At 34.1% G+C, this 14,989-nt stretch overlaps 1 protein-coding gene across 4 annotated transcripts in view; it reads left to right on the forward strand.

Annotated features, from left to right (window-relative positions):
• The window catches only part of LOC110382001 (allatostatin-A receptor), a 156,024-nt gene extending 142,224 nt beyond the window's left edge, over positions 1–13,800 (forward strand). For 3 of the 4 annotated variants that reach the window (XM_049843744.2, XM_064039726.1, XM_064039735.1), the window contains one exon: positions 13,096–13,770. In XM_049843744.2, coding sequence (XP_049699701.1) covers positions 13,096–13,200 — 105 coding nt within the window. In that variant the 3' untranslated portion in view covers positions 13,201–13,770. Of the gene's footprint in view, positions 1–2,130; positions 2,196–13,095 lie in introns of all 4 variants that reach the window. The other variant, XM_064039737.1, reaches the window with a different exon arrangement.
• Positions 13,801–14,989: the final 1,189 nt, after the last annotated feature.

Raw genomic sequence — 14,989 nt, forward strand, 5'->3', positions numbered from 1 at the left:
CACATTTCTGAAGCAGGCCTTCTTTCCTTCCAATTCAGTGACTAACCGTAATTTGATTGGTCGTTAGCCATAAAAGCCGGGTATCACAATATTCGCGCCACATCGCCTCTTCGTCTTAGAACATTGAGCACTGGAGACGCCTGTGCTTTCCTCAAAATTTACAGCCTAAGTTACGTGATCGCCAGTCATACTCATGTGCATATGTGTGTTTCAAGTTTATAATTTTGTAAGACAATTGTTTACCTAGTTTGTAACCATAGCTCAAAAATTAAATCCCTTAACATATTAATTTTCACCATAATATACTGTCTTGAAGTTTTTCTTTAAACAAAAATATATAGTGACAGACGTATACACAAGCGGTATGTGAAAAATCTGTAACTGTTGCTATTTTCATATAACTAAAATGAGTAGAAATCAACCATACCCACATTACCCACGTTAGGGTGCGATTGAAAATCCATGAGTATTTGTTGCGTTGTGACACCCCGTGTCCCCATGTATTGGCCGACTTTTTCGCATAGAAATCTAAGCTCGAGGCTGTTCCAGTTAGTTAAAAGCTCCAAGCGTGTCGTCAATTGCATCGGCTTGCCGCTATGGGGAAATGCCTTTATTTCCTTATTATTTTAACGTGAGGACGTTTTTGGAAATGATTGCTCTTTAACGTTAAGAGCTATGGTTTTGTAATTTATGTCTATGGGAGCTTTTTCATGGCTTTGGAATGGTGTGATTTCGTGGTCAAATTGGATGGAAATTTTTGAGTACGCAATTTTTGGGTGGATGAGTTTTTTTCCATGTTTTGTTATAGCATATAAGTACCTACATTGTGTGTAAATGTTTTTTGTTCGTCTTCACAGTATAGACTTCTAGTAACTTTTGTATCGAACAATCTTTAAAAAACATAACAGAAAAATAATTCCCTCCACCTTGTAACTTTATTCAAAGTTTATTTAGATTTCTTAAGCACTCTCAAGTAAAGTTAAACTGTTACTTAGAACTAAATAGTTAAATAATGGGCCTAAATAGAAAGGTAGTAAGTATTGATTCATGTTCATTGAACAGTTTAAGTACCAAATAATCAAATAAAATGAGGCACTATTTCTCTTATTTTAGTTTGTTTAACCAAATTAAGAATTATCTTATTTCCGCATACATTTTATGTTTTCGTTTTAAAAATATAAAGAAGAATGAGAAAAGAGCTTTTGTTTATCGACGAAGCTATATTCAGTTTTGTGACTTTACTATAATGTTAAAACTGATCGATGAAGTAAAAATTCCCAAAACTGCGTCCAATTATATTATTTTAAAAGTTACATTACACTCTAAAAATAAATCTTAAAAAAAAATATTCAACATGTATGCCACAACCATTATACAAATAAAAAATGCAAACTTCCCACTCCGCTACTAAGATAAAATTTTGGCACAAAACCGAGCATGAATTAATTCCCCAGCTTCTGAACGTCAGAACTTGTTCCAACGTGGCGAGCTCAGTGAGCTGGTTCTGACCCGATTTTTCAAGTTTATTGCAGCTCAAGTTACGAGCTTCAAGCTGTTGGTCGGAATTATATTGTGAACAGCTTTAACGACTTAGCTGAGCTGTTAGAGAAATTTTATTCGCGTGTTAGATAGCGTTTGGGGAAAGTTATAGCTGAGCTAGCTATGATATAAGCAGATATACATATAAGCATAGCTGGAGATATAAGGACCAAAAAATACAGTATAAGATTGTCATAAAAATTGTTCGTTAAATTCAACTTATGATTTTTTCGTAAATAATCCGTTTAATATTGTTTTAATTATTTAATGCTTATAACAAGTTCTGGTTTTACCTGCGTCCTAAGAGCCCACGCTGTCCACGATTGAATAAGAAGTAGCTTATGTGCTATTCTGATGTATAGATAGCCTACCCTAGGATACAACTTAGGAAATAAACAACTGCTACAAGGAAATATGCATTTTATTATAATTTATGTATAATTTATATTAATTCTACCTAGATTCCATTAAATTACTATCACCAGCACATAAAGACATTAGTCGTAAAGATTGATGCCATAAGTATTAGCGTGGTCCTATTACGTATTCCAATGGCCATCAATATCAATTACTATTGCTTTCATTTTTCAGATAATCCAACTCCGCGCGGGGGGAATATTAGAGCTGTCAAATAATATACTTAAATTCCCGATAAGGTATCAAATGTCATTTTAAATATGCTTATTACTACCGGTCTTTGGAAGTTCTCACCTTAACCATGAAGTATAATGTACATAGATATCAGTGATTTCATACTAGCGGATTCCGAACGGCAAAAAATTGGTTGCGCTGTTTTAGGTGCCATCGTTTGTATCAGTAGTTGTCAATTGTTTTTTGAAGTGGACGTGTAGAAAATCTGCTAGTGTGAAAGCGCTCTTTTTGCAATCTTATGAAAAATATGCAAGTGAGGTAGTGCTACATAAAAGGTATAGTTAACCTTTCTTTTAATGGAGCTATCGTATGCGGACCATAACACTTTATGCTACAAATAAAGGCATACAGTATTCTAAGATCTCATGTCTTAAGGCTTATGTATGTAGTCTTAGTTATATGCTACTGCAGCATTTAATTTACAGTATTTTCTTTTCATTTCCATAATCCCAAATATACCACACAAAATTAAATACGGAAGGTTCCGTATAACAACAAATAAATCTTAATTTATTTTATCAAAGACGTTTTTGTATCGAAAAGAAAACGTAGATTTGATTTGTTTTCCTTGACCTTTTCTTTAACACATATTATATCCCTTCCGAAAATGTTATTGTTGCCACAAAAACAACAGATTCTTCCTTATTAGAATTTGTTTCTTATTATTTGATGTCACAAGGTTTATTTTCCTCTAAGAAAATCAGTCACATATTTATTTGTAAACGGTTTTTGAAAATTATTTTGCATAATATAAATAAAATAAATTGTGTTCTATTCTTAGGAACTTGTGTAATTTATTTTTTTCTTTCTTTGTTTCTTACAAAGCTTATATTGTAAGGTCATTCTTCTCAATAGATTGTAACCTATGACACACTACCGAACGTTTTTAAAAATTCGAAACCAAAAATGACTTCCGAAACCGGCAGTAAATAACGCTAAACATTAACACATTTTGTAAAATAGTTTAACAGCTCTAATCTTCACTCTTCTTCTTTCCAGCCTATTAGTAAGAGACAACTATATTTTTAAACAACTTCCCAAAAAGGAAGAGGTTCTCATTTGTATGTTTGTGTTTTTTTTTGTTCTTTTTTAATTTAGTTTTGTTGCGCAACAAAATGGCAGCCAATCGTAGTATTTGCTACTAAGGAACTAATCACAGATTTTCTGGAGCACCCGTTTTCCTTATAAAGGGCAATTACTTTTGTTTATTGACCCCGAATGGTGTAAGAAAATACTGTAAGGAAACTCTTGTTACAACTGTTAATCCGGTCCCACCTTTAATATTGAGAGACAAGACTTTCTTTTGGGTCCCGAATCTTAAGAAAATGGTTCCTTTTGTTAATTAGTAGCCAATGTATAAATATGTTTGTCTATAAGACATGCTTAATCTTGTCCCATTCATGTACTGGCTTAAGCCCGAAGTTTCGCCCACATCCCGATTCAACTGTTTCCCATAGCCGCATGGTGACAAAAACTATCATAAGTATGTCCTTTTCTCGGATCTAAGTTATCTCCCCTCTAATTTTCAGCTTAAACGGTTCAGCCATTCTTGAGTTATAAGTGGAGTAACTAACACGACTTTCTTTTATATACATAGATGTATACTATTCAAATATTTTAAAATTATATTTATCAGTAATTTTTGCAGGTTTTCACGTCACAAACTACTTTAAAAATCCAAGCGGAAAATGCGTAAAAAGCCGCTATGAAAGTGTAAAAATTGGTTTAAAACTTTAAATCCCAGCACAAAAACCAAACAAATATGCGTTACAAACAATAATATAATTAAAATGATCTAACACAGCCTTTGTCAGTTGTACAATAACATTGATTTCGTTCAGCAAACAACAAAGCCTTTGTACAATATAACGTTATGAAATGGGAAATTGGGTTTACAATATATCTACCTGTATAAACCCGTATAAGAGATTTTGATATACATTGTATATTAAATGTATGTATTTATATCTGTTGTCTGGTTATCAAATAGACATTAGATTTAGAGTTCCTGCACACAGAAAACTTTTAGTCGGCCCATAGTTGGTAAACGCCCATTTTCACCAACAAATACCTTTTAGGGATCCCCTACGAGAATTTGAGGAACACTTAATACGAATTTCGTTTACACCAAAGTTTAAGTGTCTCTTATAACATTTATTATTGGGGGAGCCATTATTCTAAGTAATACTTAGTTAGGGAAACTTTAAGAGATTGTTGGTGAAATCGGCATAAATCAGTATGAAGATGAATGGAAGTACGTACATAACAATGATTAGGTATTTTTCCGGTATCAAACCGACTAAAAACTTTAATTGAATTCACGATTTCCTTGTAAAAAAAAAAACTAACCTAACGTAACATCGGGCCAACTGTCGGCCGACTGTTTAGTCTCCAGTGTGGTACTCTAAATGGAAATTCGTGTTGTGAAATGTAATTACTTTTGCACATAAAGACATTCACGTTATGAATGAACGAGCATACTTACAGCTATATTAAGAATAACATATTATTTTCCTGTATGTAAACAACTGAATACAATTAACACATCATGTTTGTTTCAATAAAGCTCCACTTCGTGGAAAAATCTTCCTCCAAACATTATTAGCCTTACTACAAAGAGTTAATCATCTGCTGAACACTTGTCTAAAAGTGTGGCTGCAAAATGGACATTATTTCAACGTCATAATCTGTTATTTTTTTAGACGAGTGTTCAACAGACGTTTAGAAGTTTTTGTGGTACGACGGTAAATCTTTGAGGTTAAGCAAAGGTTGTATAAACATGACGGATGGGTGACCGATCATGTCCTATAGTATGATCGATCTTTGTTTGACTAGCAGAAGGGTTACATTGAGGTTATTGAAACTTTTTGTAAATATGAAAAGGTTAATAACCGGACGTAGTCTTTTGTTGCCTTTTGTTCAAAGATAGTGGTACATTTTTATAAGTATCTCGTTTTAATATGCAATTTAATGTCCATGAAAGGATAGGTAGCGGAGATTATATTAGTTTATACAAGTATCAAATTAGTTAAGAACTTTCCTCTGCACGCATTTTGGCGCACTACTTTCTTAGGAAATCTGTGTAATTAGATCCCTGCTAGTCATTTTCTTCCCCATGGTAATGTCCTATTAGTTCCCTGCCATCTGTTTTCCCGTGAATAAAAATCTTTAATGAAAGTTACATATTTCAAGACATTGAGTGTCTGAAAACCACATGAACAGTAAAATCAAAGCATATTTAACCAATATTCGTGCTTTGACAGCATAGCCATTTCGATTCTTGGCTATTTCTGACCTCTACAAAATTATTTTCATTAGGATGCTCATAGAGCATCGCCGACAACCGCCATATTTTAAACCACGCAATAATACTCACAAAGAAATAAATAACATCTCCGGTTTGAAATTCTAACAGTTTATTTAATGTAACACAAACAATTCGCAGGAATATTTAACGGATGCTGATCACTCATCTCTGGAAGATTAAAGTGAATAACGAGCTTAATTCGAAACTGGCTTACTGGCAGATTGCCAAACACCTCTAGTTCATAACGCGAAGTTTGAATGCCAGTAAATTGGTCCCGTTTACGTTGAGTGCCAATTGAGCCCGTTATACACTGTTTTATTAAGAACTTTCCTCAAGTTTTGATTGATTGACCACCTAATTATTAAGTAGGTAAGAAATGTCAATGAATTGTAGACTTTGAAAAGCGCAATGCTGGATCCCATAGGTCGATCCATCAAGGTCTTAAGAGCATACAAATGACTGGAGACGACATTGTCACGCCAACCCATATGCCAAAGATACATGTGTGTCAAGTTTAGGTAGGTATGCTTTTGTTTGATAAATCAAGTCGTGAGCGTGCATAACAATGTGATTGAAAATGCATGACTGAAATATCACTCTTGTTGCGTTGCCACGTCGCCTTTGCTAAAATTAGCAGAGTTCATTCTATCGAGATTCTGTGCTCATGGCAGGTCCGGTACTTTAAATGGTCCACGGTCAAGGTTAGTAAATGGATGGGAGACGCCCATTTCATGCCGAAAATCTACAGGGGTTCGGAGAGCATATTAACTTGTCTACGCTCCCAGCTGTCATTGTCAGGTCTTTGGAAGTCGTTACGGATATCCTGCCGTTCTATACCAGGTTCCTATAAAGTTAGAACAGTTATAAGATCAGGCATTGATGTATAATTCTGATCTTAGTTAACTTTAATTATATCTCAGAAGTTGGCAAAAGTGAATAGACCAAAAGAAACTTGAAAATGTTTACAATAATTCGGAGTTTACAATGACAAGACTAGAGTGTCTGATTGCAATTTTAAGTAGTATGTATGTGAAATGTTCAATTGATTACACGGGCTTGGAAAGTTCTTAGAAGCAAGTGAGCCTAGTAACTGAGTACCTATCTACTGCCTGGAGGCAAAAATAATACAAATCATAATTTCAAGCACGAATTCACATTGACTATACAATATAAATTTTCTTAATATTTATAGAAGAAGGCTGTATTCTTATAATATTAAAAGGCCTTGTTTGAACGCACTGCCAAATATTTTAACAGTTAAGAAAACTCTGAGAAATTCAACTCAAAAGAAATATTGACTTTCTGAATGGAATGGAATGAGTTGAGTGTTCAGATATACTTCATATGGCTTGTGTATATACATGTATATAATACATTAACGTCGTTTATATACTGGGTGCTTCAGTAATACATACATCAAAGAAAAAGATATGATAAAAAGCTTTGAGCTCTTTGTGGAAATGGGAACAACTTCCATTAGATATATACATACCTATATGTATATGAATATATGTTATTTTGTGTAGCTATGTAAAGTAAGAGTGGGTGTATGGCTTGAGACGGTTCTTGCTTCATTTGTTTTATTTTGATGCAACGTTTGCAAGTTTGTGAAACGAGTATTTACTTAAAGTTGGTCTGGTATAGACAGTTTAGAAGTTTGGTTGCTAGTTTATATCTGTATATTCTCAGTTTATCGTGAAAGATAGTATTTGTAAACATTTGTTTTATATCTACTAATTTGCACTAAAGAGTTTGTGGTAGCCTTGTGAGAAATTAATTTCCTTACTTCTTGTTGTGTTCCCGCTATATGTATAATATCCTACATGGTGTTGGGTCAGCTTTCCTTGTTTTTCCTACCCCACTTCGTAGTTTTTCCTCTTCAAACATTTACAGTTAATAAGCTTTAATAACCTTTGACCAGCACAGTTCATCTTTCAGTAGAAGTTCAGCGTGTCTTCCGTCGAAAATATTTATTGTTTCGATCAGAGATGATTGATCTTTGATTATTTCCAGATGTTCAGCAAATGTTTTTCGAGCATTTTTACGAACTTGACTGAGATTTTATTATAATCTTCAAAACCTGGTAGTTACTTCCCTATCTGGCATTTTTCAAAAGGCACGTGAAATTGGTGGGTCCCACATCCATCGTTTGAACATCTTTGATTGTCGTTGCTAGAAAATCGAAACTCCATTATTACCTGGGGTTGCCCGGGTAACTGGGTTGAGTAAGTCAAATAGGCAGTCACTCTGGGTAAAACACTGGTACTTAACTGCATTCTGTTACACAGGGAGCCGATCCCGACATAGTTTGAAAAAGTCATACCAAAAACCTAGTACCTATATTAACTAGGAGTAAAATACACTACTTATTATTTTAAATAATATTACCATGTCAAAAATAAAACCAATAGACTACATCATTGTGCGTAGGCAGAAATATGTATTTGGAACTTCGAAATAATTTCACTTACCTGGCATTTAATATTTCTTATCCAAATGTTGTCATATGTGTGTGTAAGTATACAACATGTAACTTAATTAACGCACATCCTGAAATTAGTTTGTTCAGAATCGTTTACTGAATCGATTTATATCATTTTTAATATAGGTAATTTTTTATCCCAAAAATAATTAAAACTACGGAAATTATTGTCATATTAACCCTGAACAGTCAAAACAAATTCAAATAGACCGTAACTCAAAGTAATAAGACTTCGTGTATTGTCGGCTTTTTCCGTAGTTTCGTTATGTTGTGTCGGGTCGAGCGGCGCGCGGCGCGATATTTGCGTGCGTAGTAGTATGACCAAAAAGTTCTCCAAGAATTGGTATAACTAATTAAGTAAATAACAATACATAAACATGTTAAATTAAAAATTCAGTGTATGTATTATGATTATAACATAATATTCTAATTGGGGTGTTTGAGGGTGTGCGTTAATTACGTTACATGTTGTATAATATTAGTTTATGTTCTGTTCTTGTATGTTTTGCGTAGGTTTTCAGGCTTGTTATGATAGTATAGGGCTCAGGTATTAGAAATTAACAATTAATGTTGTTCATTGGTATTATTATAGGCACAGTTTTGATAATGTTCGTATAATCTAGATTAAGCAAGATAAATAATAGACTTGTAACTGATACATAATATAATACTCTGGTACAATATAGACGGTTAAATAATATTGTTCATATTCCAAGCATTTTGATAAAGGTAAGTATTATTACGTTAGGAACCGAATATTTATATAACTTTTTATACCGTTCATAGTTTTTGGCCTAAAACATATTTATTATATAAATTACAACATATACTTACCAGAGCCACTCAAATCCTATTTGAATCCTAAAATAATTTGTCAAATAAAACAAAAGAAAATAGCTTATTTCGAGTAACAAAACCCATAAAGTCGACAGTTTCCTTCTAAACAAAAACATCTTGGACAACCATTGTTTTAAAAAACCTGATTGTAGCCAACTTTTGATTTTAAAGGTTCCGTACGTAGCTTTTATCATTGTTTTTTGATTGTTTGTTTGTCCTGATTTACCTATTTTTGTCTTTTTATTCATTTTCATCTATCCACCTTATTATAAAACGTTATCTTACTAATACCGGCTTTAAATCTAAATTCTAAAAAGCTCTAAATTCTAGATTATCTGGGAAACTGACATGAAATCCATTCAGTAGTTTTAGCGTGAAAGTTCGACAGACAGACAGAGTTATTTTGACATTATAATATTAGTAAGGATTATTAGAGCTCCCTGGATCGAGTTTAGATAGACCTTATACATACTGCATTTATAGGTATCCGTTAGATGCTCTGCAAACGAAACTTCTGGTTAGACAGGAACTATAGAAAGCTGATTCTGAAGTTGTAATAGTTTTAAGCCAGCTTATTTTGGACTGATTGAATGGACTTTACAAGCCGAATTATATCTAAGCACACCTTTGACCATATGGTCGCTATCATCCTCAAAGAGCTAAATAGCTGAATAATTCATAAAAAAATCGGTAGACAACTTGGTTCAAAAAGGGGTTCTATTGTGAAAAATATAACCCCAAAAAATGAACGTCTATAAAATAGCGTACTCGAGTTCATCGGACGAGAAGCGACAGCCATTGAAAGCACTCAGTCGCTAATATTTGTGCAAAATATCATGTTTCTAGCACTCCTGTGAAACGACTTGATTTGTCTGAGAATGGAAATGAAAAAGCAAATAAAAGCAGCCATTTTAGGGTTATCTTTTCATTAAAATGTAAATTACGTTGCGCTGAGACACTTTTGTTAGAGCGTTTTGTGGTACACTGTTTGTTTTTTTTTTGAGTAATTTGTCAGATACGTGCTTTTGTATGAAGTACGTCGTATAAAGCATTTTTGACTTTGACTGACATTTATTGGTTTACTAGCTGTTGCCCGCAACTTCGTCTGCGTGGGCAATATAGAATAGTCAAAATACTACTTATCCCGTAGGTGCATTCTTTCACGTGACAGTATAATTAGGATTAGCACTTAGCAGTCGCATAGATTCATTGATCAAGGTTGTGTTGTGGATGTGACCATTTATCTAAACAAAAGATGTAAAGCTTGTGACGTTGTGAATATCTCTGGATCTAGTCAGCCAATTTGGAAAATTATTACGTATAGTGCGTAAGTAATTTTCACAGGAAACAGCTATAATCTATGTCTATATGCTTTGAGTCTGACAAAGCTGGCATTTGTACATTTTCTGCAGCTGCTACGACTAATCAGAAGCCAGATAGTCTGTCAGTCTTAGGTACCATGGATATCGTCTTGTGTAGTTGACTGGATTGAAGATAGGTAGATAGGTAGTCGCTCCAAGCAAAATATTGGTACTCAAACAGATTCGGTGACTGGAAGCCCAACACCAACATAGTTGGGGAATAGCTGGATGGATGATAAAATGAGTCATCATCATCAGCAGGCGCATAGGGTAGGATAGTTTCACTACTGGGGAGCAACACTTGTATGACTTGTATGAATTGGGGATTTTCTGTGCACTTACTCACTATGGTAAGGCTGACCCCACATAAGGCGTGCGTGATCCTCGGGCGTGTGAGTAGCGCGGGCGTCGCGAGCGCGCTGCGTGAAAGTCGCGTTTTGCTGCCCTGCGGCATGTGTGAAGAGTGCAAGCGACGCGCTCGCGGCGAGCACGCGGCGCTTGAGTTGCGTTCTTACCCCTTCGCCCGCTATCCCCGCCGCCCGCTAAACGCCTTAGCAGTTAAACGTCAAGTCGAGCGCGCTGCAAATATTATAAAAGGTGTTTTTTTAGACTTGGCTCGGGTCTTACTGAGACTGTTCGTAATCGTGAACAGTGTATTTGCGATCAGAAGTTGAAAGTAAGCATGTCTCTGGTATGCGACGCGTAATTTGTACGTTTCCATACGCATAAAGCATTTTACGTGTGTATGGTATTAAATCGAGAACGCTCCCATTTCTTATCTGCACTTTGTATCTGGGCTTGTTTTTAAAGCTACAGAAGCCTACATTACCTACCTCACGCTTAGCAGCGCTTGCGAGAGATAGATCTTCCTTTCTTCTAGGATTAAGTTTACATATTTTGCATCTGAAAAAATAATTAAGGTCTACTTAATACTCCTCACTCAAAGTAATTTGTTTTAAGGCCACCACATTAGTGGAAGATAAGCTAAACTATGTTTATGAAAAAATCCTGATATGAACTCCATCTGTAACTTTAAATGATAATTAACTGTTCCACTAAAGTCATCATTTTTGACATAATGTTCAAAAAATAATTTAGATGGCACCATTTTAAATTTGGCTGACAACTATTAATTTTCCTTTCATCATGGTAATAATTATAGTTGGATTTTGATGTGGCACGGCAAACTGACAAACACCATTGAAATGTCTATCGAAAAATTACACTACGTGTTTAAATATGGTGAATTACGGAAAATACACAACTCCATCTGTTGAAATAATAATCCTCTATAAAGAATGTATGGTAATTTATTGTCATTTACCACCTCGCTCCTTTGACAAATTTTATGTATTTTATTTAACACAGATTACCACAGATGGAGCTACTTTAACCTTGGCTAAACAAAATTTTCATATTTTTTTTTCTTCTGAAGTTACTTATAAAGGTGTGATTTTCTGTGTAAAGATTAATAATAGGCCGATCAACTAATATAAGTACAACATTCAAATGTACAGTTTTGACAAACAGATTGCGTGTCGTAATATTTTACATCTTGAATTCACAAAATTAATCATATCTTTTGATAGAGTGAATCGATTTCGATGAAACAAAAACTAAGTAATACCCCAAGTTACGTAGAATTTTTGTATATAAGCATTGTCTGCATTGAATTCGCAGATTTTACGTGAATCCCGAACGAACAAACAGATAAACAGATAAACAGACAAACAGACAAACAGACAAAAATGACAAAAATGATGGAAATGGGTTCTGTTAGTGATCCTTTAACATGCCGGCTATTTTTTTTGTCAATTTCTTCAATGTACAAAAATTACTTTTCTACAGATTTATTATATGTATAGATGTTATCATGCGAGTATCGCGCCAACTTTTGATTGGTCCAATACTGGCTGACGGCTGGCCCAACATTGTGTGTTCGGGAAGAACATTGGCCTCAATACTCTAACCAACATTGCGTGTTCACCGATTTGCATTTGTTTTTTTGGAGAACTTGAACTCACGCTTTTGAACACTTTCCTGCCAGTACGAAACTAGCCTTTAGAGGGAAAACGAACCCAACAACCGATTTTCTCTCAAGCCGGCCCAAAAAGTATCTAATATAATTTTGGTCAAATAACTTTGTTACTCCATAGTTAGCTATCGGGTAATTTGCCCAAAGATCAAACCAATGGTGCTCTTAATATTGAAGTTATACCGGTAACTAACCTGTGTTCCTCTAATTGACCTGTTTATTCCCAAACTCCCATCAATTGGGAACTATTACCGTATATTCTACTGATGCATCTCGTCTTTGATAGCTCTCGTTAGACATTGCAGCGATTGATTGCAATCTATAGCCAATAGCCAATAGCTTTGAGCCTTTATTAGCAGTTCCGAATAATTTACTATGATTGGTTATGGTTATGTCTTCATTACTAATTGTGTATTACACCTTGAGTATTGTGTAAACGTTCTGGTAAAATTAACGTTTGAGTTATTAATGTTCTGAAATATTTTATTTATTTATTTAAGTATTTATCACAACGTTTCTTTGTCCTTTTTTACTTTGCCTTTTTTTATAATATTTGCCCGTAAAAGACACATTTTTACTTTGTAGATTAGATACTTACTTCTTTCAACGGTTTCACCCGCTTCCTGAGGGAACTTACCTTACCCGTATAAACAGGAGCCTGTCTGTTATTCTGATACTTATACCTCTAGAACTGGCAAGTTTCATCAAAATTATTTCGTTCGAGTTTGGTCAATGAGGAACAACCATATTTGCAACCATCACCATACATACAAACTTTCGCATTTATAATATCAATAAGTGGGGTACAGTTCCCTTCACACAGAACACGCGAGTGTGACTCGCATATTTTTCCTTATTTCTAACATGTTTTTCTTTTTCCCAGGTAATGTACTGCCCACCCCCATACAACGATGGCATGTCGGGTCGCCCACAGCCCACCAAAACTACCCGCACGGGCAACGGCAACTCTTGCCACGATATTGTCTGAGATTCACTCAAAAACAGGTCACGTCACCAAAAGGACCAAGCCACCGTAGTGTGAACGTGCCCTAATAAAACGGACTTTTTATAAAATAAAAATCGGTGTAAATATCTTTTGATAGTTCTAAAAATGTGTACCTAAATTTTAAAATTGTTACGTAGAACATTATAATGTAATTATAATAGTTATTGTATTTATAATAGAATTGTAATTATTATTTTTTATAGTTTATCGTTAGATGCCTCTAACGTACTTTCATATTCTGAGCCCCAATATGTAAGTGCGTGTGAAAAATCAACAAATTCATGTAAATATTACAATTATTGTTATATTTGTGTATTTAAATTTTAATAAAATGTATCAAGTTTTAGTCAGACTAAAAATGTGCGAATTAGATATTAAAATAAATAGATAAAACATCGAATTATACGATAGCTGTAAACAAAATGTAAATAAGAATTTTAATTATTTTATATTCAAATAATTACATTGTAATCGTAAATGTAATTACATAAAAATATTTAATAACACATTTAACATTGTAATCATAAAAACAAATAGTTTCAAATTACAAAATAATATTGTTGTAATTGTATATACATTATTTAGGTGAAAAAATCAAATGAATGTTACGTTGTATTAATTATAAGAATTTATGTGAAATGCTTTAAAAGTAAGTTATTATTAAATAAATGTTTTGATAAAAATTTTGCTTTTTCATGTCACCTTGAGGAAAACTGGACTTTAAAGTCTGATATCACCAACCCGCATTGAGCAAGCGTGGTGATTAACGCTAACACCCTTCTCTGTATGAGGAGAGGTCTGTGCCCTGAGTAGGAACAATAAAATAGGATGTTGATCATGAACTTATTTTAATACCCTTTCTCTATCCAGGTATAGCTTAATCTAAGTTTAAAGTACCTCTAGGTACTAAAGTTCGAGATTAAATTAACTTGTGATTAAGCCTAATAACTTAAAGGAACATCATATAAAGGAAATTAGTTCCACTAAGTTTTCATTGTAATAAATGTTTAGTAAGTCAATTTTAGATTCTTGATTAAGATACCTTGGAAATTTCTAGACTTTGTTAGATACGATAGTGGGCGGGTATTAAACGCCCTTGTGTGAAGGAAATACGTTGCTATTAAGGTTCGTAAGGGGCTTTATTACAGAAATAGTTATTTTAATCAATCGATTAAATTGGTCGTAAAACTGTAGTTAATCTAGGTGAATCAAATTGTGAGATTACGGCAGATAGAAGAGTACGAAAGAAGAAAACATGCTTCGCACACCCAAATAAAAATAATGGGATAAGGGCAGGAAGATGATGATGATGAATTTAGGTGAATTAGGTAACACTTTTTTAATATTGATTTAGTTAGAACAAATTACCTGCACATAAACACAAAATATTCAACTTTATAGGTTTCGTCCCGAGCTATGAGATTGTAGGAATCGTGAGTGCACCTGTGTTTGGGCAAATGCTTGTGCACTATAATATGTTCTGGGCACCTTACATGAGAACAGCCGCCGTAGCCGATAATCGGCTAGGAGGACATCATTATCATCATCATTCAACTTTATATTCGTTTGTTCTATACTAAAGGATTTTCCTTAACCTGCACTTAGACACGTTTTGCTTTCAAAACTACTTATAAAGTATGGCCAGTAAAAGCATGTCCAAAGCCATCACTTATCACGCACTATATTCGAGGTCGGTTAAAAAGCTTTGTCCACTCAAGATTTATCGAAGCAATAAATTACTCACAGGCAAAATACGAGCTTATTTTACTAC

Source organism: Helicoverpa armigera, chromosome 2, assembly GCF_030705265.1.
Source record: "Helicoverpa armigera isolate CAAS_96S chromosome 2, ASM3070526v1, whole genome shotgun sequence".
NCBI classification, from domain to species: Eukaryota; Metazoa; Arthropoda; class Insecta; order Lepidoptera; family Noctuidae; genus Helicoverpa; species Helicoverpa armigera.